Consider the following 27,797-nt stretch of genomic DNA (forward strand, 5'->3'; position numbering starts at 1 on the left):
ATACACACATACATACATAAACACAAAAATATATAAACTACAGATTTTTGTATGTATATTGTTTTAATAAAGCATATAATATAAAATATATTACTGATATATGGTTTATATATATATATATATATATACACACACATACATACATACATATATACATACACATATTTATTTATGTATATGAAATTGCTCCAATTTCTTTTGAAGTTCCTATGGCAATATATTTCATATATGGAATTGTAATACATGTACATATATTACACAAATGTAATATAAAAAACATTTAAAAAAAAAACATTTGCATTTAGCTTTAATTTATTTTTAATTCTGTTTTAGTAATTTATAACCTTATATTTAACTTATTTTAGTTAGATGCCAAGACAACATTTCTAATTTTATCTATTTTTAGGTTTTCATTTGATATTGATATTTTATTTAAATTACAATCATTTTACTTCATTTCAATAACAAAAATGATTTTCCGTTAACAATAACAACGCTTGTGTGTGATGTACTCACGTGACCCTCCATGCCTTCTAGGGGACTCCAGTCCCTCCAAAAGTTGCGTCCAGATCTCAGTCTCATGCTCTCATCTGGCCACACCAGCTCCTTCCTCTTGGGATGATTCATTACATCCAACACCTGACTTACATCCACAATCTACACACAAAAGATGCATATGCGTCACTATTACAACAAATTTCACACAATTAAGATCCAAATACAAGAAAGTCAAACACTCACCTGCACTCTGTAGGAAATGTCGTCCCTTCTCAGACAAGACAGCGAGGGATTGTGATGATGATGGTGGATGTAGTGAAGATGATGGTGGGGGTGAGGATGGTTGTCCGTCCCCAGCACTAAGGCTTCGTTTCCCAGCAGGCTGGCGAGCGTGTGGGCATGTCGTTTGCAGGGCGGGATGGAGTGGGCTGAGAGGGAGCTGGAGGGGCCGGGCGGTTCGGGGATGGCGGCTGAGGCGTTGGTGCCCAGCCGGAGCTGGAGGGAGGTGGGCAGCGTGCGGAGAGAGAGCTGGCTGCTGGAGGAACGTCTGCAGGGCTCCAGACCCGTCACAGACGTGCGGAGTGAAGACTGGCGGCTGCTGCTGTGACGATACGAGGACGACTGACTGATGACAGAAGCACGAGCAGGAGACTGACGAACCAAACCAGACTGCACTGACTGAGAACTCTGACTCGTACCTGAAGAGACAGAGAGAGACTAGATTACTTTCTATCTATCTATCTATCTATCTATCTATCTATCTATCTATCTATCTATCTATCTATCTATCTATCTATCTATATCTGTTTATCTATCCATTTGTTCATCTATCCATCCATGTATCTTTTTATCCATTCTTCAGTCTATCCATCAGTCCATCCATCATCCACGTATCTATCTATCTATTAATCAAAATAAACCATATTTATATGCAAATTACACAGTAAACGTGTGTGTGTGTTCAAGCAGTATGTGATGTCTAAGCACTGACGGTGTGTTTACCCAGAGAATGAGGTGTGTAAGCGTGCAGCACTGTGGGTCCTGAGCTGTGCTGGGAATCACTTGCTGCTGTCCCAGAATTCCCACTGCCACACGACAAGCCACCCGCATCACAATCTTCAACATTCCCGCCACTGTTACAGCCAGCGCCACAACCCTTACGCAGTCTGCAGTGAGAGAGATAAGCGCTGTTAGTATGACAATCATAACATGTCCTTTCTCATTCATTCAACCACACACAAACACACAAACCTGTGCCATGTGTTGACGATAAAGTTTCGTATGTTGGAGATGCTGATTGGTCCTCCCAGTATGTGTCCCAACTGGGGGTGTGTATTACAGTAAGATGTTGTCAGGGGCGAGACATAGATGGGATATCCGATTGGCTGGTCGCATGAAGAGTTGATCATATTGCGTAGTGCTTGCTTGGCATTCTGGATGCTTCCACGCTCCGGGTTTCTGTTCCGCAAAAACACCAGTTCCTGCTGCTGTCCCGCCCACAGGCCACGCACACACTCCTTATTCACCTAAGAACATGCACACATGGAAAATCATTTATATGCTAATAAAATAAGTTGTATGTTCCCTGTCAGTCTGCTTTCTTCCATTTGATCCTGTCTTTTTGTCCTCGCTCACCTTTATGACCCTGAAGCTGAGGTAGCGTCTGTTAAGCATGATGATCTTGTATTCATTGGTCCCTTCGTCCAACACGTGTCTGAGGGCGAGCAGAGAGGGAGAGTTGGACAGGACAGCGCTGCGCCAGGCCGGGTCGCCCTCGTGAGCGATCACCAGTGTCTGCTCGTGCGAAGAGATTGCCTCAAACAACACAGATGATTCCTCATACTCATCAGGGGAGGTGAAGTGATCCTGCAGAGAGTATTTAAATCTGGTTAAAATATACCCAAAACGCATAAAATAATAAAAGTCACAGAGAACAGATGACGTTAAGTCTCACACACAAATGTGTCTCACCTGGTGCAGTTTAAGCGACATGCGAATTCCAGGGACAACCACCTTCCTCAACAGTTCCATGTCAGTAAAGATCCATTCGTCTCTTACAGATGAGATCCGGAAATCTCCCTTAAATAAGGCATGAAGCCCATACAGGAAAGACTCCAGATTACTGTAACAGAAACACACACCATCAGAACAAACAAACCGCAAAAAATGTCTTCATAAGCTTCATGGAAAAACTCCAGCAGAGTCAAGGATTTTGCTCCCCCACCTGGACATATGGTGAGATGCAGTTCCCAGAGCTCTTCTTCCCAAAACACACAGACCGTAACACAGCAAAACCAATGCAGAGTCTTTCTCACTGTCCAGTGGCTGAACGAAACAGACAAGAGATGGCAGGAAGGTAAAAAGTTTTTTTTACAAACACTACAGCTTCTAAAAGAAATTAATACTTTTATATGGCAAGAATGCATTAAATGACAGGAGACTTTTTTCTTTTCAAAACTACTACTACTACTTATAAAAAAGACAATTAAATGCAGTGCTTTCGAACTTTCTAATGATAAAAAATCCTAAAAATCCTTAAAAACTTACCATGGTTTCCACAAAAAATATTAAGCAGCACAAATGAAATGTTTCTTGAGTTCCAAATCAACATTCGAATGATTTCTGAAGGATAATGTAACACTGAAGACTGGAGTAATGACTGTTGAAAATTCAGCTTTGCATCACAGCAATAAATTACATTTTAAATTATATTGAAATAGAAAACAGATACTTTAAATTGCAATAATATTGTATAGTACTTTATCACATAAATGAAGTCTTTTTGAGTATAAAAACTTTATTGGTTAAAAAACATTTTTTAAAAAACAAACTGACCCCAAATTTTTAAATGGTATGTTAGATTAATTTTGCGTTCATCAGTTTTAACATATTCATCAGACATGTTGTGTGGCTGAGCATGAGTTTACCTTCTCTCTCTGCGAGTTGCAGTACTGGATCCAGCTGAGGTAGACTGAGCAGAAACTGTCTCTGGAGATTCCAGCCAGTCTATGGTCATAGTCTTCATCAATATTGGGGTTAAAAGTCGGATCTAGGTCAACATAGTTTCGCTCTGCGCAGCTCTTCAAGCCTTCCAGAAGGGCTTCATTCGCCAGCCACTCCTCCAGTTTAGGAGATGCAATGACATAGTAAATGATGCCCTACAAACATATAAACACAGAAATAATAAATATATGATTTTTAAAAATTTCAGGACATTATAATTTTTTTTAAATCTCTCCTAGCCAATTATCAAAAGAGCAGTCTGGTACAAGATTGGAAGATTTGTCTGCTGACCTTAACGTAGTAGGTGGTGAGGATTCGCCGCAGATCAAACACCTGCAGCATAGACGCGGCACTGTTATCGGTGATGCTGTAGCCCTCCAGGGCGTATTTAGTGACCAGAACCTCCCAGGCCAACCAGCGCTGCCCGAACGCAGCATTAAAGGACAGCAGATGGGGGAGATGACCAGGCTCACAGCAACAACAGCTTTCATCTTCTTCAACTCCCTCTGTTATCGCCTCCACCTCCCTCTGCTGGCAGTACGTCCCTGAGATAGAAAGAAGAAAAGAAATGAAACAGAATATTTTAACTAGACTCTTTTAATCCTTTCAATATTAATAACTGATTTAAAATGTTATAGGATCCCTGAAAATACAAAGGGCTGTCTCAGCTACACTGCACTGAATATATGTAAAAGATCTCTATTATTGATTAGCTACCACCTCAATCTAAGCAACCACACCCCCACCTAGTTGCTGTATACTAAACAGGCATTATAAATCTTACTAATGTTACTAACTTATTGATTTCTGAATGACCTGTTTTTGAGGCTTAATTTCTACAAACGGTTTCGGTGGACTGGGGAGAAAGCTTTATTTTCTAAATTTAGAGTACAGTGAGCCATTATATTTAAAAAGCAAGCAAAATCCAGTTTTTACATAATATGTTACATTTTCAAGAACTATAATGGTCAGAATTTACACTGTTCAAAAGTTTGGGGTCTGTAATACGATTTCATGTTTTTGAAAGAAGTCTCTTATGTTCACCATTTTTTGACCAATATACAGTAAAAACAGTAATTCTGTATAATATTTTTACATTTTAAAATGATTGTGATTTACATTTTAAAGTGATTTCTACCTGTGATGGCAAAGCTGGATTTTCAGCAGCCATTACTTCAGTTTGCAGTGTCACATGATCCTTCACAAATAATTCTAATATGCTAATTTCATGCTCAAGAAACATTTTTGTTATTATCAATGTTGAAAAAAGTTGTACTGCTTAATTTTATTTATTTTTTTGTGGAAATTGTGATACCTTTTTTCAGGATTCTTTAATGAATAGAAAGGAACAGAATTAGTTTGAAATATTAACATTAAGCTTTTGCAACATAAATCTCTTTACTTTCATTTTTGATCAATTTAATGCATCTATGATGAATAGAAGTATTAATTTCTTTCATAAAAATCTTACTGACACCAGACTTTTGAACGGTATAGTGTAACTATTTGATTTATTGTTTATTTCTTTTCCTCTTCCTCTCCTCACCTCTAAACTCAAGTCCTCTGAGCTGGAAAGTGATGAGGCCGTTGCCGATCTCAACCAGGTGAACGAGAGCATTGAGGTAATCAGATGCCAGGATGAAGCAGTCTCCAGTGCTGTAGTTTCCCCAGCGGCCCAGCTGCAGGTCTCCACACAGAGAATGCTGCAGGGACCGTGTCAAATGCTCATAGAATATGGAGTTCAGGTTATTATCATCTGAACCTGACAACATGAGAGATGAGATATCTGTAAAACAAAACTAGTCCACCATGGGCAAATTACAAATTATTTTACATTTACAACAGATAATATATCTAGTCGTACCTGGGTTTCTGTCAAGCTGCGAAGCAAGTCTAGTGTTGGAGTGATCAACCCGCTTAGTACTGAAACACAAAAATTAAATTAACAATCTCATAAATGTTTTGTGGGCTGGGCTAAAAAGGCTAAAGGAAATTGGATACTGATTTTCAAGAGCGTCTTACTTGTATTCTCTCTCCCAGAAGCGCACAGGTCGTACGTAGGAGCTGATGAAAATGGCACTGCCAAGAAAAGGGTTTAATGGAGTGGAGAACACAGCAGACACGATGGCCTGTACAAACAACATGGCAGAGTCTGGAGGAGGCGGAGTCAAGGAAGAAAAGAGAGAATCACAAAGACACCTGAATTTGACAAAGCCAGTGAAAAAACGTTGTGTGTTTAGGATACGTGGCACTGCAAATGGCTGGGCAAAGGCATGGAAGGCAGAGCCCCAGGTAATCTGCCACGGTGCGATGTAGGTATAAACAAACTTCAACTTATAAAAGAGCTCCCATAACTACAAAAGACAACATATCACAGAGTTATATTATAGACATTTTGCACAGTATCTAAAAAAACCAACAATTTATAATGTAAGAGAAGCAGAGAGGGGTAGTATAATCTTAAGGGGTTTGTTTACTATTTTAGATTACACTGCTTAATATGGCTTTTTACATAAAACAATGAAATAAAATAAAATATTGATTTGAGCTACAGAGAATAGAGAGAAGTAGGGGGGTCTATCATGTGAAGGGGTTAATTTTGTGGTAATGACTGATTTCACATTATGCTGCTTAATACAGCGTTTTACAAAATTAAGATTAAAATAAAATAAAAAAATTGTGATTTTAGTTACAAAGAACAAAGTTAATGTAAAGTGATATGAGACATGAAATTATAAATGTGGTTGCCTGGGATAATAAACACAGCTGTAACTGACCAATTAATATGTCATATATCTGTTCCTTAGTTATCAATCTACAAATTACTCTAAAATGCTAGGATACATAACTAACAGAATGTTACAAGTGTCCTTAAATTGTGTCTGGAGTCTGGACTGACTTGGAAATGCTCAAATTTAGTACAATATCACAACTCTGCAACTCTGTACTTCATCAGAAGGTATAGCCTATATCAAAACCATAAAAGAGTAAAAGGTCAAGACAAGAATTGATGCTATAGGAATGAGGGCTGACCTTGCTGAAAATGATGGACATAACAAAAAGATCCAGCAGCAATGTCTCAGAAAACTGCCGGTAATCAAATGTGAAGAACAGGACCGTGAAGAGGACAGTGACATATTGATATGTTGGACTACTGAAGGAAGAACGCAGCAGCTTCAGCCCAGCGATAGTTATCACTAGAGCCCCGACCCTGAGAGAGAGAGAGAAAGAATTCATTGACTGCTTGTAAATGATAGCGCAGAACAATGTTGAGCTGATACACAATAATGAGGTACAGACAGTCAATCAGTTCGTCAATAAAAAACAACTGTTAACAATGAATGAAAAACATAAGACATCAGGTCACATAGAAGAGGTAATACTGACTCTGTGTTGAGTTTCCTGGGGCTGGCGAGCTCCTGCGCGCTGCCACTCAGCTCATTAAGCACAACGAGTGGATAGAGGATGTTTTTCTCCACAAATATCAGCCACACATGTGTACGCTCAAACCACATGACATGGGCGGCACCTGCACACAGAAAATACGCTCACACTTCAGTACTGTTAATGCTAACTGAGTCCCAGCAGAATAACAGTGTTATCTTTACAGAAATTAAATTTGTGACTTACCCCGGATCTCAAACTGATAGTACTCCCTAGTTTTGAGCAGCGGGTGTGAGAAACAGTACCAGGGCAACTGCTTCCTCATCTGGGGCAACAGGTAGTGAGTCAACAGCCCTACTGCCCCGACCAGACCGTACAGAACATAGCTCAAAAAAGGCTAAAAAAGAAGAAAGAATGACAAGAACAGTCAACAACTGCCTATTTATTATCCTTTGGAGATTTAACTGTGGTTTGATTCTGATTATTATACAACTTAAAATAAGTGTTTTGTATTTTGATATATTTAAAAATGTCATTTATTCCTGTGATGGCAAATCTAAATTTTCAGCAGCCTCTACTGCAGTCTTTAATGTCACATGATCCTTCAGAAATCATTCTAATATACTTATTTGCTGCTCAATAAATATGTCTTCTTATTATTAATGTTAAAAACAGTTGTGCTGTTTAATATTTTTTCATAAAAACCATGATCAATTTTTTTCAGGATTTAACCTTATTGAACAATGCAAAAAGCACCAATATTAGGTTTTGTCATTTTGATTTTGTAAGATTTTATTGTGCATATGTCTAAATTCACTTTTTACTGTTATTAATATGGCCATGTATCGGTTATCGGTCACAACATGCAAATAATTATCAGCATATTGGTATTGGCCAGAATTTTAATAATGCTGCATCTCTAAACATAGTGTTTTACCTGTAAGGCAATGAATACGGTGCTGACATGAATGGCGAAATACAGGACAGCAATGACGACACACACAATCACATCTGACTGTAGTCTCTCATTCTGTAGCCAGAGAGAAAGAAACAGACACAGATGCATCATTCAAGACAGAAGAGACCATTTGTGTCTATTTACATGTTTGTATCTATGTTTGTGAGATTTATATTGCTCACCACAGAGCTGCGGAGTTTCTCAGGTAAAGGATCCTGAACTTCAGAAAGGGGATCCTCTGGATTTTTCTCTTTCACACTAGGGAAGACCTTTGATTGCACTAATGAACTACACACACACGGGACAGTATTAAAATTCACAAAATTCAAACTAACCACAACAAAATTTAGAGAAGAATTATTTATCAAAAACACAAACCCACACACTCGCAGAAAGACTTACATGAGAACAGAGGGGTCACTGCTTTGGCGGCTGAGATGGTATGAAACCGCAACCAGCAGCCCACAAAACACTGAGAAAAGCACAGGAATGTGTTGAGGATCCCACGAGTCCTGAAAACAAACATAATATTCAGAGGAATATTTAATGTGCTCAACACAGAACAATCCAGCATCCATACAAATACAACTGAAATCCAGAAAGAATGCAAAAGAAATGTAGAGAGATTCATCACCTTTAGGGCGCCATAGCAGAATCCATAGAGCATCGCTATGGTGATGATGCTGCGCACAACACTATAGAGAGCTGAGAGCAGACTGGTGCAAGCTGGGAGTGAAGAGAGACATAACAATGAATCTCTGAAACACCAATCTCCACAAGCACAACACAGTTTTGTAGTTTATTAAAGAAACAGTAAACCCGTAAGACCTTCGTTCATCTTCAGGACACAAATTAAGATATTTTTGATGAAATCCGTGAGCTCTCTGTGACATCAGTGGTTCAACTGTAACTTTATGAAGCTATGAGAATACTTTTTGTGCACAAAGGAAACAAAAATAACAACTTTATTCAACGATTTCTTATTTTCCTGGTCAGTCCACTGCCATTCACAAGAGTACCACGACACATGAAGACAAGAAATCGATGAATAAAGTCCATATTTTAGTTTTCTTTGTGCACAAAAACTATTCTTGTAGCTTCATAAAATTACAGTTGTACCACTGATGTCACATGGATTATTTTAACGATGTCCTTACTATGTTTCTGTGCCTTGACCGTGTTAGTTCCCATGCTGTCTATGCAGGGTCAGAGAGCTCTCGGATTTCATCCAAAATATCTTAATTTGCGTTCGGAAGATGAACGAAGGTCTTACAGGTTTAGAACAACATGAGGTTGAGTAACTAATGACAGAATTTTCATTTTTTGGATGAAGAAATAGTAGAAACATTGGTAACATTTTACAATAAGGTTATATTTGTCAAAGGTTATACAAGTCAAAATAACAATAAAAATGACTTAAAAAGCATTTTTTAATCTTAGTTAATGTTGATTTCAACATCGAATAATACATTATCAAAAGTCATTAATAGTAATAATAATGTGTTAAAATTCAAAAGGAATAATTTCTGAAACAATCACAAATGCATATGCTTATTTTTCCCAGTCCTAATGTAAAAGTGTGTATGTTTTACCATTTCCTCCGAAGACATGAATGTCAAGTTGCTCAAGCAGGTACATGACGAAAGTGTTAATCTGAGGAAGCAGCCCAACGAAGAAGATGATGGGAAAGCACAGGGTAAAAACTGGAGAGAGAGAGAAAGAAAGAGAGATAATATAAAGCTGGAGTACTTAAGCCTCGTCACATCAGCAGGATTTTCTCTGTAATCAGCTCTGGAATGTCTTTCCACTTTTATAGGAATGCTGAGAAAAATCGTACAGCATGCTGATTTCAATAAAGAGCAAAACAATAACTGCTACATATTCATCGGCTGGGAATTTATGTCCTCATATGTATCAGCGCTCACCAATGAGGAGATCCCGTGCCTGAGACAGCAGGACGGAGCTGGTGAGAGCGACTCCATACAGAGACACTGCAGTGGAGCTGCTGTTTACACTCCCATAATGCAACAGCCAAATCAGCCCACAACACAGACAGAAATACACAGGTCTGCTGTAAGCGATGATTCGATTATGACCCTAAACAAACATGCACAGAAGGGAGAGAAAAATATTGCATCTCTGAACAAAGACCCCCAATCTGTCATTTAACTTAAAATGTTTTTTTATATTCAACAAAAAGTAATGCATTTTCTGTAATTAACTGCAATTGATCATGTTAGGTGCTATTAATTAAATAACATAATCATGAATATACACCAAAGGGCTGTGGAAAATATGACTGAAATGTTTTTGAAAGAAGTCTATTTTACTCATCAAGGCTGCATTTATTTGATCAACAATAAACAGTAAAAACTGTAATACTGTGAAATATTACTACAATTTAAAATATAATTTGTTTCTATTTTAATATATACTTTTAAAGGTAACTTAATTTCATGTGACGGCAAAGCCTAATTTTCAGCAGCTATTACTCCAGTCTTCAAAGTCACATGATCCTTAAGAAATCATTCTAATATGACGATTTTTTTGCTCAAGAAACATTCTTATCATTTTCATGTTGAAAACGGTTATGCTTTGTTACCAACATTATGCAAAACATTATCTTTTATTGTTCAGCAGAAGAAAGTAATTCATATTGGTTTGGAACAACTTGAGGGTGATTAAATGATGACAGAACTTTCATTTTTGGGTGAACCATCCCTTTAATCACCGAAATTAACACATTCATTTTTCCAGCACTAATTTACATACTTTTAGCTCACTGTAATTAAGTGTGTTATTGTATTTGAATGTGTTTTACTCACATGTCGGGGTGATGAAGAGTCAGGTTGGACACTCTGAAGTACAAAAAGACAAATTTTAATTAAAAATGATTAGTTAAATCGGTGAGTATTTGAAAAATGTGTGATTCTCACCTTCAGCAATGAGTACTGGCAACTGGCAATAACGAGACAGAACTGAAAGACCCAAATGTCAGTGAAGAACCCATTAACTAGTAGCACAGAACCTAGGAAGGCCACAAGAACCGCCAGAGCCACTGAGAGCACATTCTCCACAACCTCCCGGTTCCTGACAAACACACATAAACACATGCAAGTATATGAGCGGAGACACATCAGTAATAAACAATAATGTGTGCGTTTGTGTGTACCTGTCGAAGAGGGCAAGTAGTGTGAGTCTGTCAAAGTGCAGCCCGACCCACAGGTACGGCAGCAGCCAGAGGCGGTAGTACTGCTTGGTTTTGTGTGGGTGCGTGTGTGAGTGTGTGTGATTATGCGTGGAGTCCTGCGAGCGGTGCGGCGCCTCCTGCAGATCAGGACTCCCGTCCACATCGTGCTGTTCCAACAGCTCTGGGTCCATGGACAGCAAACGATTCAGACGCATCTGAGGAAAGGAGAACTAAGCCAGGGTGAGTTTACACACACACACATGCACTGAGCTCATTGCCTCAACTGTGCTGCTTCCCACACAAGCACTATTGTGCACAATTCATAATGTCATACTGTATGTCAGTGTATTTTCTCATAGTCTGTGGCTGAATTATATCTCTGAGTGTTTGTATAAAGAAAACATTCAGTGTGTGTGCGTGTGTGTGTGTTCAGTAGCACTCACCAGGTCGTGAGGGTAAAAACGAACTGAGGTAGAACTGGAGAGGTGGGAGTCTGTTTCCCTGCAGAGAGAAAGACTTTGTTACGCTGATATATTCAACAAAGGATTCTGGGTTCTGGTTCTACTGTACACTGCTGTATGATAGTAAACTAAAACTAAATCTAAAACCATTCAGAAAACATTTTACTTGAAATAAAATAAATGTTTACTGAAATAAAATAAAATGAAAAAATTTTCTACCGTTTTCTTTTTTTACTTTAGCTAGTCACCAAAGCAACAGGTATCATTTTCATTTAGTTCAACTTGATATACTAAAATGACTAAAACTGAAAAATTAATTAATACAAACTACATAGACATATTTAAAACACTAATAAAAATGACAAAACACAAAATTACTACAACCTATAACTAAAATGAAAATGTGAAATTTAAAATGTTATAAATATTAATACTAATAATTTTAGTATCATAATAACAACACTGGCTGTAACTCACCAGAGGTTGTTGGAGGCTCGCCTGGTTGCAGGTTCAAAGTTCACCAGGGACATGTCACATCCTCCGACCTCATAGAGAGGTGGGGTCAGCTTCCCTGAGTCACACAAACACACAGGGGGTCAGGGGTCACATAGCAGACATCACAAAGGGTCATATTAGTGTGGCACTTAAGCCTTTTGCCAGAGACAGGACACTGACCCCAACACAAGAGTTAAAAAATTAACTCTTTACAGCCTGCAACAAAATTAAATGTTATGGTTTCCATTAGGTGATCTGATCACAAGTGGAAAACACTAAATACAGGTGTAAATTGTGTCCAAAACATTTAGTAATCTGACCAAATAAAACCAAATTAAGAAACACTTGTTGAAATTTAAGACCATTAATCCAAGTGCGTGAGTTTATGGAATGAATCTTCAAAGGAGACCAAAGTTAACACCAGTTGTAAACAAGACCTAAAGTATCCTTTGTCTACAGATGCATTTTTTTTTTTTGCTTTTACATTTTTGCCTCGTAAGCTCATAAAACCCACTATACTGTGATTTTGTTGTCTTTGTCTATTCAAAAACAAGAGATATTTATAGACATATAGATGCACTATTGATCACGGGAGGAAATAAGCAAGCATGTTCCCCGACTGGAAGAAAACAGTGGGAGTACATCAATACCTCTAGACCACCAGGGAAGAGTTTGACTGACCAAAGAAAGACCATGTCACATTTACATGCAGGTAAAATCTGATATAAGATCATGATGTTACCAGTGTAATCATGATGTTATCAGTGTGATCCCAAACACACAAATACATGCAGAAAATCAGTAAACCGATAAATAACGATTAAATCCCACATCCTATACAACTTGTCAGTGTGATGAAAACCTACAGATGCACACTGACTGAATATTCACGCACTGACTGAATATGACATGCAAAAGGAATGTGATAAGAAACAGCATGCAGGCGTGAGAAATAGTGTGATAGACAGCATGCACATGTGAGACACACAGGATGCAAATATAACAGGCAGGTGTGACGATAACAAGGTGATGTGACAGACAGCAGGCAATTTTACAGTGCATACCAAAGTCATCCTGCAGGCTGGCCACGCCCACAGTGGACGCCTTATCCGGACAGCCCTCCAGTTGCGCACTTCCATTCCTGACCAGCAGGGAGGCGCTAGTGCTCAATACAGTCACCTGAGACGGCGTGCGGGATGGCTGACCTCTGACCTGTGACCCTGAAGCTTGAGATACCTGACTCAAAGCTTCCTGCAGACTGGAGGAGCAGAAATATGCATGATTCGGAATGAGTAACAGACTTCAGATGTGGGACACAGAGATATACCAAATAACACTTTGTAGCAAGAGTCACATTAAGACTTCCCAAAATTAACGCCTCAATTAGTTTGAGAGTTTTGTTCTGTGAAATGTTTTGGAAGGTGAAAAAAAACCTGGATGTTTAAATACTTGTGCTCATCCATCAAGTGAGTGTGTTTGCGTATATAAAGATAAAGCAGACAAAAACAGAAAAAGATGCTGGAAGGAAGTGCAAGGTCACATTTCAGAGAGAGAAACAGACAGATGGTTGTGATAGAGGAATAGGGGTTCTGGAAGTGTTATGAGAGCTGAGAGGAAGTGTAAAATGAGAGGGCTGCTGAACGGGAAGAGGATGAGTATTCTGATTTCACTGCCAGAAAAAGCAAGAGCGATTTTGAGGTCTGTGTGTGTGTGTGTGTGTGTGTGTGTGTGTGTGTGTGTGTGTGTGTGTGTGTGTGTGTGTGTGTGTGTGTGCAGAACATCACCAGGTAGAAACAGAGTGAGGGAAGATAGATGACTTTGTTCACAATGCAAAAAAATCCAATTTGTTTTTTAAATCTGATCTTGCAAAAGCTAAAATCAGAAATATTTATTTGTTGTTGATTAATTGACTGGTCACTCAGGCAACCAACCGACTAGTCGGTTTTGAACATTTTGTTTGGCACGTTCCTTATATCTACTTAAGTTGCCATAGTAATGACATAAGCATCAGCAAAACAAGTGAAATAGGAGAGCTGCTGACTGTCATTTTGGAAAGAGATGTTGGAAAACTGCTGAAGTCATCGGTGCAACATAAGCACTAGAGACATCACTGTTTACACATTCATGCTCATACACCATTCAATAGAAAGTAAATGCCACAGTCATTTTAGTATGCTGGTTTGGTGCTCGAAACGTTTATCATTAAAAATAGTTGTGCTGCTTAATATTTTTGTGGAAACTCGTACATTTTTCAGGAGTCTTTGATAAGTAGAAAGTTCAAAAGAACAGCATTTGAAAAAATGTTAAAGTCTTTACTGTCGTTTTTGATCAACTTAATGCATCTTTGTTGAATAAAATTATTAATTTCTTTAAAAATCTTACTGCCCCTAAACTTTTGAACGGTAGTGTGTGGATTTTGTTGGGATCAGTTCTATAAAAATAAATCTCCATGTGGTTATTACTGCTCTTTGGCCAAAAACACAAATAAACAAAATTGATTAGGAATGCTAAATAAATTAGATTTTTGCTGCCTGTCTGAACAAAGCCTGTGAGTGATTTCAGAGAACTTAAGTGAAAGCATCATGATACTTCAAGAGAGACAGACATGCCCCAGGCCTGATGATGAAACCAAGCACTCAAAACTCTCCCTTCATCTGAAGCCGTCTATGATGGCAAGGATGACTGTGTCTGGGGTTATGGAAAGATTTAGTATGTGAGAGGAGGATGCGGTGACCGTAGCTCTCCGGGATACAGTAGTAGAGACTCCAGAAGCAGCATGTGTAAGTGTGGTACAGTGAGGGTGAAGTTAGACACCATGTGAAGTGGTTCATTAGAACAGGATAAAATAAGTGAAAGCACATATAAAAGACTCAAAAAATATATGCTGGGAAAAAATAAACAACACATGCAAGAACAAAAATAAGACTTGGACTGCATGGAAAAGGCAACATGTAAGAATGTTGGCTTCCAGTACCAGCATATTGGTCAGAAAAAGATCAGCTTGGGCTTCTCTGAGGATGGGTTAAAGGTCCATACAGTAGTAAGCAGAGGGCAGCAAGCAAATTAAAGATTAGATTTCATGCAATGCACCAGAGAAGTGTGGAAATGACAGTTATAGGTGTAGAATCAAAAGAGAAACGATATGAAATGTGCTGAAGAGTATAATTAAGCGGACATCTGCACAGGTGAGTCAAAGCTGGTGTTCTGCAGCCAGCCAAGTCGTACCTGAGCGGGGATCCGATGAGAGAGGTGGGGGGTGTGGAGTTACTTCCTGCGTTGTGCCGTCTACGCACCGCTTGTCGACGAAACGTACTACGCTCTCGGCGAAATGTGACTGTGTCGTCGTTCCCTGGGGCTGCCGTGAGAAGAGAAAGGCAGGAGGGAGTCCATCAGTAGGGGAGCCACCAAAAATTTTTATTTCATTGTACTAGCAACATGCAATGCTGCATGCAAAACCAGAGTAGACACAAGAATCATCAAATGCAAAGTGCCTGATACTTACCCATGTCATTTAATGCCATATGGTATTGGAAAAAAAAAAAAAAAAAAACTGAGTTTAAAAAAAACACAAACAAACAAACAAAAATCTTAGGCTCACAAATTCGATTTACAATATTAAAATATTTACATTCACTTATGTATAATATTTTAAATACATTTGTATATGTACATATAAAATCATATATGTATATATAAAATGTATTAAAAATATTATATATGATATTATAATAAATGTATGTAAACATTTAATAAACTATTATATAACATTTTTATATAAAAAATAAATATAAGTAATATTTAGATATGTATACAGTATATGTATTTATTTTTTCAATATTCAAATTTATTTGTAATAAATTGTATTTACATACATTTTTAAATATTAAACATATAGCAAAGTTTTGCTGAACATGGTGCAGTCAAATAAGGCAACAATTTAAAGAAACGTACTTAGGAACTTGCATACAATTTATTGTGATTAAAAGAAAAAAGTACAATTCAAGGTAATGTGTTTCCAACTACACTGCCAGTGATAAACGCATAATATAAAGTAAAACTGCCTTGTCATCTTCCTACATCCAGATGGTTAATCACATTTCCTTTGCAAGCAGTTTTAAACATGAACTTTAACTGCAGCACTCCCACTGCGGATGAACTTTGACCTTACCTGATGACTTATCACTGAAAGTAAAACTTTATTACTACAATAAGACAGTCTAAACAATCTCATGCTGGACTAAAAGGGCTTTATCCCAAGATTCAGATTAGTTAATCTCCGAGTAATAAGCTTTAAGAGAAGATAACAGAAACATGACAAAAAGCATTAGACAATGTCCCAATTTTAGCACAAACACAGAAGAAAAGATATCACACGCACATATAAATATCACACACGTCTCATACATCAAACACAGAAACACAGATGGAAAAAAGAGGCCATGCTTAAATCTGAAATTAAGAGGCCAAAATTTCTTCATCATTACTGAATCCACATTCACACTGCAATTCACTTTCACACAAGCAAATGTTGCACAAAGACTGCATGATAACTGCAGACCAGAGGACAGAACAAACCCTGCAGATCTTCCATATATAGACTCAACAGGCTGTCAGAGTAAGACTTCAGTAATTCTGTAGGGGTTTGGGGGTCACAGCTGCACTGGCAAAACACACTACATGTACATCTACTAGCTTCTGGGCAAAGCTTGTTTATCTTATCGGCTACATTCTGCTGAAAAACATCCATCTGACCTGCTGCAGACCTCAGATGTCTAGCACTTCAGACTGATCTCAGGAGGAGATCACTACTTACAGGGATAATTCACCCAGAAATGAAAATGCTGTCATCATTTATGCACCCTTATTTCATTCCAAACCTCTACAATATTCTTTCTTTTCATGTTGGGCAGAATGTTGTATGTTTTTTGCCTTACATTGCAAGTGAAAGGTGACCGATGGCTTTCAAGACAAATATCTTTGTGTGAACAACAGACGAAAGTCTTTGAATGTGAGCATATTCAGATTTGGTTCACCAATCACCATCAGTTACAAGTCGCAATGTACTATTGACTTTCTGTATTACTGATGTTAAACCTGCCATGCCACATCTTGTCATGCAATATTTTAATATATGCAAACATCAATGAGATTTGAAAGAGAATAATGACATGGTGACATGAAATGGAAATTATCCATGAATGTTAAATTTTTTTACCTTGTAATTTTTCATCAAAATGTCATAACTCAATCTTCCATTAAAACATCCCTGGACTCTCTGGTGACAGACTTCTCCAATCAATCAGTCCACTTAAACATCGCTCCTCATTACAACCCAACTGCAAGCTTGCAATCAGATCTTCCACCATCGAATCAACAACCAATGGATTGAACCAAGTACCCATCCTACAATTTTTTTTCTTTTTTGATAATCCATTTTACAGCATGAATGAAATGATCTGACTTTACTTCTATTACATTGTGACTTTGAATGTCTTATGGCTTGGGTATTTTATAAAGCTTTTTATCATTTTTGGACTTTGTCAGCCCCAGGTCACCATTCTTTTCAAATGTATGGAAAAAAGCAGCGTGAACATCCTGATAAACTTATCCTTGCGTTTCATGGAAGCAACTATACAGATTTGGAATGACATGGGGGTGAGCAAATAATGACAGAATTATTTATTGCTTTTATTAATCTCCCAGCCCTTAGCGAATAAGTGCATGTACAAACTCACATTATTGTGTGCTCACCTCGAGATCCTGTGGTTGTGTCTTGAGTGTGACTAAGAGAAATAGGGCAGGGCAGACTGTTTCTCGACCGGGTCACTGACTCAAGCTGAGAGGCTCTTCCCAGCAGGGATGCCGCATCCAACACCTCCCCCTCTTTTGCCTCCAGGTCCGACTTGGAGGTGGTAAGGGGTCTGGAACTTGCTGGTGCCCCCAAATGGTGGGAGTCATTAAGGCAAGCAGTAGTGCTGCTGTCCAGGCTCAAGACCCGGGCATGAGTTTTGGCGCTGCCTGTACTCGGAGTGCGTCGTGAAGCTTTGCGTTTTCCCTTCTCCTTGTCTTTCTCCCGTTCCTTTTCCTTCTGACCGTGGGTTTGCGCACTGTTCATTTTGGCCCGTAGCGACGGGCCACGGCGATCCTCGGGAGAGGGGCAGGAGTGGGGTGTGCTGGATGATGAGTCTGTGCTGTGCTGGTGGGTGGAGTGTAGGCTGGAGGCACAACTAAGTTCGCTCTGATCACTCGAGTCTTCCTCTCCTTTCATGAACACCGCAGAGCGAGGCTTTGCCATTCCACGTCCGCAAATGTATTCCCGGTGTCTGCTGGCGTCAAAACTGCTTGCTCGCTGTTTACCATTTCGTCGCCGGCCACTACGGCTGGCGGCAGACGAGGAGGCAGCCCGGTGAACGAGATTGGCTGTTTTGGGACACGTTTTGTCTAGTTCTGCCTCCTGGTGCTGGTGGGAGAGACCAACAGAGACATCTACGCTAGTCCTAGTTGCCGCCTCCACAGTTCCCTCCCCCTGTTGGCCCTCTGAGTTTGTGGGTTTGGGAGCATTGCCAATGGGCAATTTGGTAGCAAGTTCGTTGGCATGGGGGTTTTTATTAGCCTCCCCCGAGGCCACACTAGAGTTACGCGGGTCGGCATGTCCCGCATTTACCTTCTCGTCCCCAGACAACGACAGCAGGCTCTCTACGTGCGTGGAGCTGGTCTGCTCGCTGTGCAGGCTACTCAAAGTACTGTTGGTATCCCGGTCCGTCCCACTGCAGTAACTCTCAGTGGAGCCGCTACTGCGTGTACTTAAACTCCGCAAACTTTCGGCACTCCGGCCACCTTTTCTTTCCCGACCCCCCTGTACACCCTCCGACTGGTACAACCCAGATCCCCCTTCCCCAGCACACTTTCCTTCCTCTGTCTCTCGGGAGACAGACCGTGATATCCTGCGGCGTTCCTTTGGATGATATCTGTGACACTCTGTTCCTGAAGTGCTGGGAGTTCCAGAGTCTGGCTGCTCGGAGCTCTCTGTCGTCCTCTGGGACCTGGAGGCCTCCATTTCGCAGACAGGATCCAGTCCTCCCCGACGGGGTGGAGGGTACAGGCTGAACTCGGGCAGAGAAGGATCTGGAAAAGCAGATCCTGCAGAACTTGAGGTGCGAGGCAATCCGCGAGGTCGAGATGACTCTTTCCGGAAAGACTGTGAGTGGGTGGAAAGATGGGCAGTAATTTCTGTGTCACAAGAGGACAGGGACTGACTAAAAGGGTGAGGGGTGGAGCCATAAAGGTCCTGAGCCAATGAGGTTGATGGCTGCATGGAGGCAAAAGAGTCATTGGAGACAAGGCAGAACATCTTTGGGTCCGACATCATATCTAGAGGGAAAGAGAATTTTTTTTTTTTTAAAGCGTAAGAAAATTACATCAAATTGGAGTCAAGATTGACCCTATGTGCATAATAATTAGTGCAAGCGATTTATCGGAGTGTGTTATGTTATAAAAATCTAATGACTTGCTCTTCATTGTAGCTTTCTTTTTTTCACTTAAGTCAATTATAATCGGTTTACATTGACTCAGAGCAAGAGGAGGGGAGTGGGCGCTTTCAATTAATTCCTATGGGAGTCAAGCAACACGCTTGTGTGATTGATTGCAGAATTGACAGCAGATCAGAGAAAGTGGTGAAAGGGTTGAAGAGTACAGAATTGTCAACTTCACATAAATATCAAGTGAAAATTGTAGTAAGGTGCAGGTACTGACATTTGTAACAAACATTAAAAAATATGCAGATTGTGCAGGAGTTTCTGCTGGATTTAGCGTGTAAATTATATCGTTTACATATTGCAAACTTTCCAGTTGTTATATACAAGTTAAATATTGCAGTTTACAATTTCATTGTGAATGAAGAATTCCTGGGTTAACAATCTTTAGTTTAGGCATTCAGAAGCAAAGCTTGGATCTTTCCAAATGTAACTGTGTGCATATATAATGATTATATCAGCGGTTTACTGAAAAAATAAAAATAAAACTCATTACATACACAACCCAAAGTGTTGTAGTGTTTTGAGTGGCACTGAGGTAAGTTTTTCCACTGCAATGTTCATGCATTGTTAGGCAGCGCAGGCCTTATGAAAAAGTTAATCAATAACCAAATAGCCACTTTTCAATCATTGGATCAATGATGATCCTGCATTACAGTCCAACATTTAAAAATAAACCGAGACCCAATTTTGCTCCATTTAGCCGTTTTTGAATCCAAAAACATGTTTAAACACTTAAATAAATCAGGGTCAAGTCAAAATGTAGTTATGTACATCCATGATAAACACACAGTTTCTTGAGCACTAATGCAGTGTTAAGAACCGATACGGTCCTCTGCCAAAATCAGTTACAACGCCATTACCAAGAATCCATTCTGCACACTATCCAAAAACCACTGTCCATAAGGCTGAGCCCAGCATGCAGTGCCGACGTTACCTCTCTGTGTCATCTCATTATTCACATAAGGCTTGATCACAAACTTTATCACAAACTTTAGGTTTCGAGAGACATCCATTTTCATCTTAGAGAAGTTTCAGCTCTATATTACAGGTTTTCAGCTTTTATGAAATACTTTACAGTTGAATAAAACTGCATTCAGTAACAATACGATATACCTAACCGGCCAATTCTCAGCTCTGCTGAGGACACGAAGACATTTTATTGCATGTATGACTCTGAGAAGCTTTCCCAAACCACCAGAGCACCTTGTGAGCCAGTTTAGAAAAAAACAAAACATAAATTGCACATTTTCATTGCCATTAGAAAGTGAATGGAAAAACTGATTCCTAATGGTATTATCTTTGAAATCTATCCTATAAGAAAAGATTTGACATACATCAGTGTCTGTCTGAATGTTACACAGAAAAAACAACTTCAAACAGATTTGGAATGACATGAGGGAGAGTAAATAATGACAGAATTTTCATTTTTGGGTGAAAAGAGACTAATTTGCATGGCATTATTCTATAGCTGATGTTAATTAAGATTCACACCTTGGTCTTGACTGCAACTCTGAGCCAAACTCAAACTGATGTCATCAGGAGCCTTTCCAACACCTGCCCCTGCAAACAGACAGAGAGAGAGAGAGAGAGAGACAGAGAAGGTCAAGTTTTATAACTTATTCATTAACCTAAAACATCCACCCTCTCTCTCTCTCTCTCTCTCTCTCTCTCGCTCACCTTTACAACTTTATTCAAACACATCCCTGACCTGGCCTGTGCCCGCAGTGCTGCAGGTCTTCTGACATATCGCTGCTGTCTGCAGAAAACCTCTTCTCTTTGATCCTAAACACTTCTACTTATAGCTACGGTAAACCTGGTTCACAACACCGTGTCCTCTGAGTTTTTAACAACTCAAAAAAAAAGTCATACAACTTCTAGTGAACACTAAAGAACAACCTGTAATGTTCCTGCTGCTGTCAGGGTTGCTATATATGTGTGCGTGTGCATATATATATATATATATATATATATATATATATATATATATATATATATATATATATATATATACATATACACATATACACACACACACATCAAGAGACAGGGGATTCTTGACAGACAAGACTTTTGTTTAAATGTGGGTGAGTAAATAATGACAGAATTTTCAACTATTCCTTTTTTGGGGGGGTTACCAGATATTAATACAGTCAGAAGTTTAAAAACTAAATTTATGTCTCACGTTTGGTGGTGACTGAGCCTCCATGGGATGTTATCTGTAGGGAAAGAGAGATGGATAAGATCAATGAAACAGCTCTGATGAGTCATTTACATGAGATCATGACGTTTGTAACTTGCCATCACTGTTACTAATTTAGCAGACTTGCACAAAAACACATCACAGTCACTTAATCACATGACATAACCAATTGACATGACTTTCAGCTTGAGATTCTACTCTATGATTTCAGGATTCAACAAACAGTTTCTGACCAACACACAGACAGACAGTCTGGGACAAGCAGTACAATAGGCCAGAACATAACACCCCTGAGGTTTCACCGATTAAACTGCAGTGGAAGGCAGAGATTCTGACTGAAGGGTTGCCCTCAAACAGACAAAAACTCTAAACCAGGACAGCTTCATTTAGCTAATCACACCAATTGCTAATAACACTAATATATTCAAAAATTTTACCACATAATCAGTGCAGTATATGCAATAAATAAATAAATATATTTAGAGATGCACTGATGTATCGGCCAACAATCGGTATCGACCGATAAAAGCAATTTATTTCACTATCGGCCATCGGCCGATTGTTCAAAATCAGCCGATGATAAGGGCCGATTATATATAATCAAAAGGCGGCGGAAAAATGCGTCAGACTACAACTCATACTGAATTTAGCGCTGTCAAAATTAACGTGACAATAAGGCATTAACAGTTAAAAAAAAGCTACATTAAAGCAGGCTCTATTTGACCAGATGAATCACCTGTAGTTCAAGCCAGCATTGCAAGATCCAAAGATTTTCTCCACACCAAACATTTGTACCACGCCTCGCATCCAATAATCACAAAGAGTTCTGTGCTTTCTTACTTCTGATAAGAAACAAACTCTCAGCTTTTAAACCCTGTACATTCTATCACGAAATACAAACAATGACGTTTTGGCGCTTTTAAATGTGACGTGACAGATCGCTATTGCACCTGTTCAAGTTAAAGTCTCTTCCAGTTTAAGCAGTTGTTTGCTTTTAGTTCGAGTTTTCCCTCTTTCCCTCACTTTTAAATAGCCTAGTTTGAAAAAGCACCATGCACATTTTACTTTCACTTTTAAAATTAGCAGCAATTCAGCATCAATTGCTTGAATTCAATTCAAGCATCAACAAAATACAATGTAGAACATTTTATTAACAAAATAAATAAAAATACACCTTTGCCTAATTTAAAATAACAAATAACTTACACAAAGTTTAAATAGGTATACAAAACTAAAACTCAGTAAAGAATGAGCAACAAATAATTATGAAACGTAGAACATTTATTAGCAAAACGAATAAGAATGTTTGGAGGCACGGACGACATACACCTTGATGCAAAATAATGGGGAACAAAATACACAGTTTAAATAAAATAAAAATCAGCAAATACTGTGAAACCAAATAAATGAGAAACGAATGTTTAAAAAAACTTCCATTATCACGTAGATTAATGGCAGAAATCAACAAGCTTTTCAAAATCCAAAATATTTTTTAAAATAGGCGCTTTTACATGTTTTGTTTCGGGGCAATTCTACCAAATACTAAGGAAGTGTATGCAGAGGTGGGTAGTAACGAGTTACATTTACTTCGTTACATTTACTTGAGTACATTTTTGGGGTAACTAATACTTTTAGAGTATATTTTAAAATGGGTACTTTTACTCTTACTCAAGTATATTTTTAGAGAAACAACTGTACTTTTACTTCGTTACTGTGGGCGACTCTCCTCTCGTTACTGTATCTTAATGCAATACAAGTTAAAAATGCTTCGGTTTATTCCAAACGCGCCGTCTACTTTTCTCTGGGCAATGAATGATGCCCATTCGCGAATGATTCATTCTTTTGAGTCGATTCTGTTTAAAGGCTTTATCAAACCAGTTGGCAAACCAGTGAATCGGTTCGCGAATCAGTTTGAATGATTCGTTTAGTTCCCTGCCGCACGCGCTGAGTCTCTGAAGCGGTTCTCACTCAGATAACAGAGAGTTTAAGAACATCAAGAGCGCTGAAGACGTGGCTTTGGATCTACAGTCAGCTGAAAGCAAATCTGCAAAGGCTTGTTTGCTAGAGCTATATGAAGATCTTTTATTAGATGAACACCGCGTGTGCTGTCTACTGTTCCACAGGTATAGGCCACGATACCACTATGCCATTAAGTTACCAGTTTGTTGTACATGTACCTTACATTAAATACAACGTATAATTTATACATTAAATAAGCTGTCTCAGAGTATGAAATGAACACCCGCGGAACTCTGCGCAGCGGCGCGCGGCCTGTTCTAGACACAATTAATATTCATATTTTTACAATATTTACGCTTGCAAAAATATAGGCTACATTTGTTTACATTTTGCAGAACAGAAGATCCGTCAATATGCATTTGTTTCGTTATGTTCAGAGCAGTTATGTGAGGCGTTTTCAGAGGTTTCAGTGTCAGAGGTTATAGGATAATACATAATTAATTTACTTTAAAATATAATTTATTTCAGTGATGCAAATCAGAATTTTCATCAGCTGTTACTCCAGTTTTCAGAGTCATTTGATCCTTCAGAAATCATTATAATATATCGATTTATTACGAGTGTTGGAAACCGTTTTGCTGCTTAATAATCTTTGGAACCTGTGACATTTTGTTCAGTATTCTTTGATGAATAGAAAGGTGAAAAGAGCAGCACTGATAATAAATCAACATGATTTCTGAAGGATTATGTGACTCTGAAGACTGGGGTAAAGGCTGATGAAAATTCTGATTTGCATCACTGAAATAAATTACATTAAAATATATATATATATATATATATATTTTGAACGGCAGTGTGTGTGTGTGTGTGTGTGTGTGTATACACATACACCTTACATAAATGTAATCTATATATCTAAATAAAAATAGACTATATTCAGTACCTATATGATCCAAAGTAACTAGTAACTAACTACTTGAGTAGTTTTTTTATCCGGTACTTTTTTACTCTTACTCAAGTAACTATTCAGACTATTACTTTTACTTTTACTTGAGTAAATATTTCTAGAAGTACTTTTAGTTTTACTTGAGTACAGTTTTTGGGTACTCTACCCACCTCTTGAGTGTATGTATACTTCTGACTTTGATGAAAGTGATAAAAAAATATATATATCTGATTTAATGTTTGACAGTAAAGAATAAAAAGTTTTTGTTTTTTTCTGAAGTGTATGTAAATATCTGGTTTCAACTATATAATATATATATATATATATATATATATATATATATATATATATATATATACACACACACACAAATACAAGTATGTTCTTTCTAAATGCCATATCAGCCTTGATCAGTTTAATGGCACAAGGATTAACGTGAGATTGCTCTTTTAATTAAATTGTTATTTTTTTACTTTTTCTGTAATTTAATTACTGCATTTAAATTACAGGAAAATTAAGTATAATATTTTACTTTAAATTAAATTAGAGTAATTAATTACTTAGTAATTCATTACACCCAACTCTGGTTACAATGAACATAATACATTTTATAATAAATATTCTCATTGGTAATTTTAGATGTTCTGGAACATAACATTAAAAAATTCAAGGTACCTATCACAGAGGTATTTTTCATAAATCACAAAACAATTATTTCAGTCATGTCTTTATCTAATTATAAAGCAAATAAGTATTATTCATACATTAGAAATTCTGATAACATTTGTAGCTTGTCCTCATCTGTTAACATGAGTGTTGTGACTTCAAAAAACATTTTTGGCTGTGGTGGCACTGGCAAATTGCAGTGGAAATGAATTTCTGTGAACTATACAACATCTCTGGAAAGAGATTAATCAATCAAATGAGGTGATAAAGTGCTTCAAATAAATAAAACAAACAAACACACCTGATGGTTAGAGTCCATTCCTACGTAAGAGTTCCGTGAACTGCAGTCGACCGGTGGCGTCTCCTCCCGTGCAAAATCAGACATCTCTATTCCACCCCCTGGATCCCTGCACACACACACACACACACACAAAAGGTTAGTTACCTAGCAACACTAACAGAGGAACAGCCCCAAGGGTTCAAGAGAGTTAACAATGTCATTTATGATCAAACTTGCACAGCAGCTCAGGCACCGGCAGAGAGGAGATCATTTCTAGCATCTCTCTATCTAATGTCTGTCACCCATTAGGCAGAGATCCACCCCTCATCCCTTCACTTTTTGGGAGATTATACTATTTTTAATATTTTTAGGAGGTTTATTTTGTTTGGCCCCACCAAAGGATAAAATGTAGCAGTGAATGGTAATCCCACAGCTAGAAACCAGCATCCATCTATTTGATTATTTTTGCCATTGCATTTGGTGCCGCTAGAGGCGGTTTATTTATTTCATTTAGGACGTACAGTATTTGTGTGTCTGGAAAAATTAGGAACACATGAGCTCTTCAAGAACACAAAGCAGAAATATATTTTCTTAATTAGAAATGTCTTACCATGTAGAGACCTGGACAACCAATAATGCCCCTCCAGATGCGTGTTTATTATCCATTTGAGAGGCTCTTAAATCTATTTCTCTTTTACATATAGATAAGAATCCAAGAACATAAGCTTTGTGTGTGCTGATTTGTGACTGCGTGTTTTGAGTTTGAGCTCCATCAAGTTGATTCTTTATCGTCTATTTTCTAGCTTTAAAACAATTTTATACACTATCATTTTCATTTCTATACCGTGTGAATATATCCCCTATAGCATTCTAAAACAAAACCAATCAGAGCGCCTTGTTATCACTAGTTTTATTTTGATTTCTCGAGACTGCTATTAGCTTATAGCCCGTTAGCATCGGCTGCGTGGCTGCCACTAATCTAGTTTACATTGCTAATACTCTATTCACACACATTACCATTGTTTCACTGTTACTTGCTTAAATGGCGGATGTGTGTCTACCTTTGAGTGCAGGTGAGGACACATTCGAGCTGCATTCGGTGCAGCTGGAGCTGGAGGCCGTGGAGAAGCAGATCTGCGACCTGGTGGAGAAGCAGGCCCAGCTGAGAGAGGAGAGCCACGCTGGAAACATCCCGGGCTGACGCTCACAAGTCCGGGGTAAGTATACAGCACGCTGCTAACACTCCCACCACCTCTACTCCGTGTGTTTGTCTGCACAGACGCTGTGCACCCAGGACGCGATCTTCCCAGATGTCCTTCACTCCGGCACCGGGATGCCACGGACCCTGGGTGGACCAGCAGCGGAAGACGCGAGCCAGGCCACGGGCGATGACCTCTCCGCCTCCGGTCTTCGAGATCTCCAACCTGGACCACTTCGCTCCCCCCCACGAGACGAAACGCGACGCTGTGATCGTCGGAGACTCCATCGTCCAGCACGTCCGTGCTTCGTTAGCTGAAGATAAAGTGCACACTCACCGTTTCCCCGGTGCTCGTGTTCTCGGTGTTTCTGTGCAGATACCCGCGATCCTGAAGGGCGACGAGAGCATCGGTGGTGTCGTGCTGCACGCGGGGGTTAACGACACCAAGCTGCGGCAGACGAAGACACTGAAGAGGGACTTCAGGAGCCTGATCGAGACGGTACGCAGCACATCGCCCGCAACGACGATCATCGTGTCAGGACCGCTTCCCACGTATCGACGAAAACACGAAAGGTTCAGTAGACTTTTTGCTTTAAACGAATGGTTATTGTCATGGTGTAAAGAACAGAAACTGCTCTTTGTTAATAATTGGAATCTTTTCTGGGAGCATCCTAAGCTTTTCCGTGCTGATGGCCTGCACCCCAGCAGAGTCGGAGTGGAACTCCTGTCGGACAACATCTCCAGGACGCTACGCTCCATCTGACTAGTAAGCCAATTCTCAAATAACTACTATGATGACTTATGTTCTACCCACTTAAAAGATAGAAGTACTTGCGTTGCCCAATCTATACAGACTGTGTCTGTTCCCCGAATAGTGAGGTCAAAATATAAATTTAATGCAGGATCTAGAAAAAATCTGATCGTGATTAAACCAGAAAAACGCAAAATAAATGAACAAAAACTATTTTTAAAGCTTGGGCTCCTAAATATTAGATCACGCGCACCCAAAGCAGTTATTGTAAAT

The 27,797-nt window shown here is 38.8% G+C and overlaps 2 protein-coding genes across 3 annotated transcripts in view; one reads left to right on the plus strand and one right to left on the minus strand.

The window, feature by feature from the left end:
- Positions 1-27,797, minus strand: part of LOC306884384 (pecanex-like protein 1) — a 36,274-nt gene that overhangs the window by 1,992 nt on the left and 6,485 nt on the right. The window contains exons 3-35 of one of the 2 annotated variants that reach the window (XM_079440199.1): positions 25,597-25,702; positions 21,707-21,740; positions 21,016-21,084; positions 17,741-19,360; positions 15,215-15,344; positions 13,054-13,247; positions 11,972-12,065; positions 11,477-11,534; positions 11,016-11,248; positions 10,780-10,933; positions 10,669-10,701; positions 9,769-9,940; positions 9,436-9,546; positions 8,478-8,569; positions 8,246-8,355; positions 8,026-8,131; positions 7,823-7,915; positions 7,132-7,282; positions 6,889-7,030; positions 6,535-6,712; positions 5,747-5,855; positions 5,524-5,653; positions 5,366-5,424; positions 5,048-5,263; positions 3,793-4,046; positions 3,426-3,656; positions 2,723-2,823; positions 2,470-2,620; positions 2,134-2,364; positions 1,750-2,024; positions 1,501-1,664; positions 742-1,196; positions 517-657 (exon numbers count right to left, since the gene is read on the minus strand). In XM_079440199.1, coding sequence (XP_079296325.1) covers positions 517-657; positions 742-1,196; positions 1,501-1,664; positions 1,750-2,024; positions 2,134-2,364; positions 2,470-2,620; positions 2,723-2,823; positions 3,426-3,656; positions 3,793-4,046; positions 5,048-5,263; positions 5,366-5,424; positions 5,524-5,653; positions 5,747-5,855; positions 6,535-6,712; positions 6,889-7,030; positions 7,132-7,282; positions 7,823-7,915; positions 8,026-8,131; positions 8,246-8,355; positions 8,478-8,569; positions 9,436-9,546; positions 9,769-9,940; positions 10,669-10,701; positions 10,780-10,933; positions 11,016-11,248; positions 11,477-11,534; positions 11,972-12,065; positions 13,054-13,247; positions 15,215-15,344; positions 17,741-19,360; positions 21,016-21,084; positions 21,707-21,740; positions 25,597-25,702 — 6,397 coding nt within the window. Of the gene's footprint in view, positions 1-516; positions 658-741; positions 1,197-1,500; positions 1,665-1,749; positions 2,025-2,133; positions 2,365-2,469; positions 2,621-2,722; positions 2,824-3,425; positions 3,657-3,792; positions 4,047-5,047; positions 5,264-5,365; positions 5,425-5,523; positions 5,654-5,746; positions 5,856-6,534; positions 6,713-6,888; positions 7,031-7,131; positions 7,283-7,822; positions 7,916-8,025; positions 8,132-8,245; positions 8,356-8,477; positions 8,570-9,435; positions 9,547-9,768; positions 9,941-10,668; positions 10,702-10,779; positions 10,934-11,015; positions 11,264-11,476; positions 11,535-11,971; positions 12,066-13,053; positions 13,248-15,214; positions 15,345-17,740; positions 19,361-21,015; positions 21,085-21,706; positions 21,741-25,596; positions 25,703-27,797 lie in introns of both variants that reach the window. The other variant, XM_079440198.1, reaches the window with a different exon arrangement.
- Positions 23,638-27,536, plus strand: LOC306884385 (uncharacterized protein; the record flags this gene model as incomplete). The annotated part of the gene is made up of 2 exons (XM_079440200.1): positions 23,638-23,847; positions 26,649-27,536. The coding sequence occupies exon 2, from the start codon at positions 26,886-26,888 to the stop codon at positions 27,534-27,536; it is 651 nt and encodes a 216-aa protein (XP_079296326.1). The 5' UTR covers positions 23,638-23,847; positions 26,649-26,885.

Source organism: Barbus barbus (genome assembly GCF_936440315.1).
Source record: "Barbus barbus genome assembly, chromosome: 18".
Taxonomy (NCBI): Eukaryota; Metazoa; Chordata; class Actinopteri; order Cypriniformes; family Cyprinidae; genus Barbus; species Barbus barbus.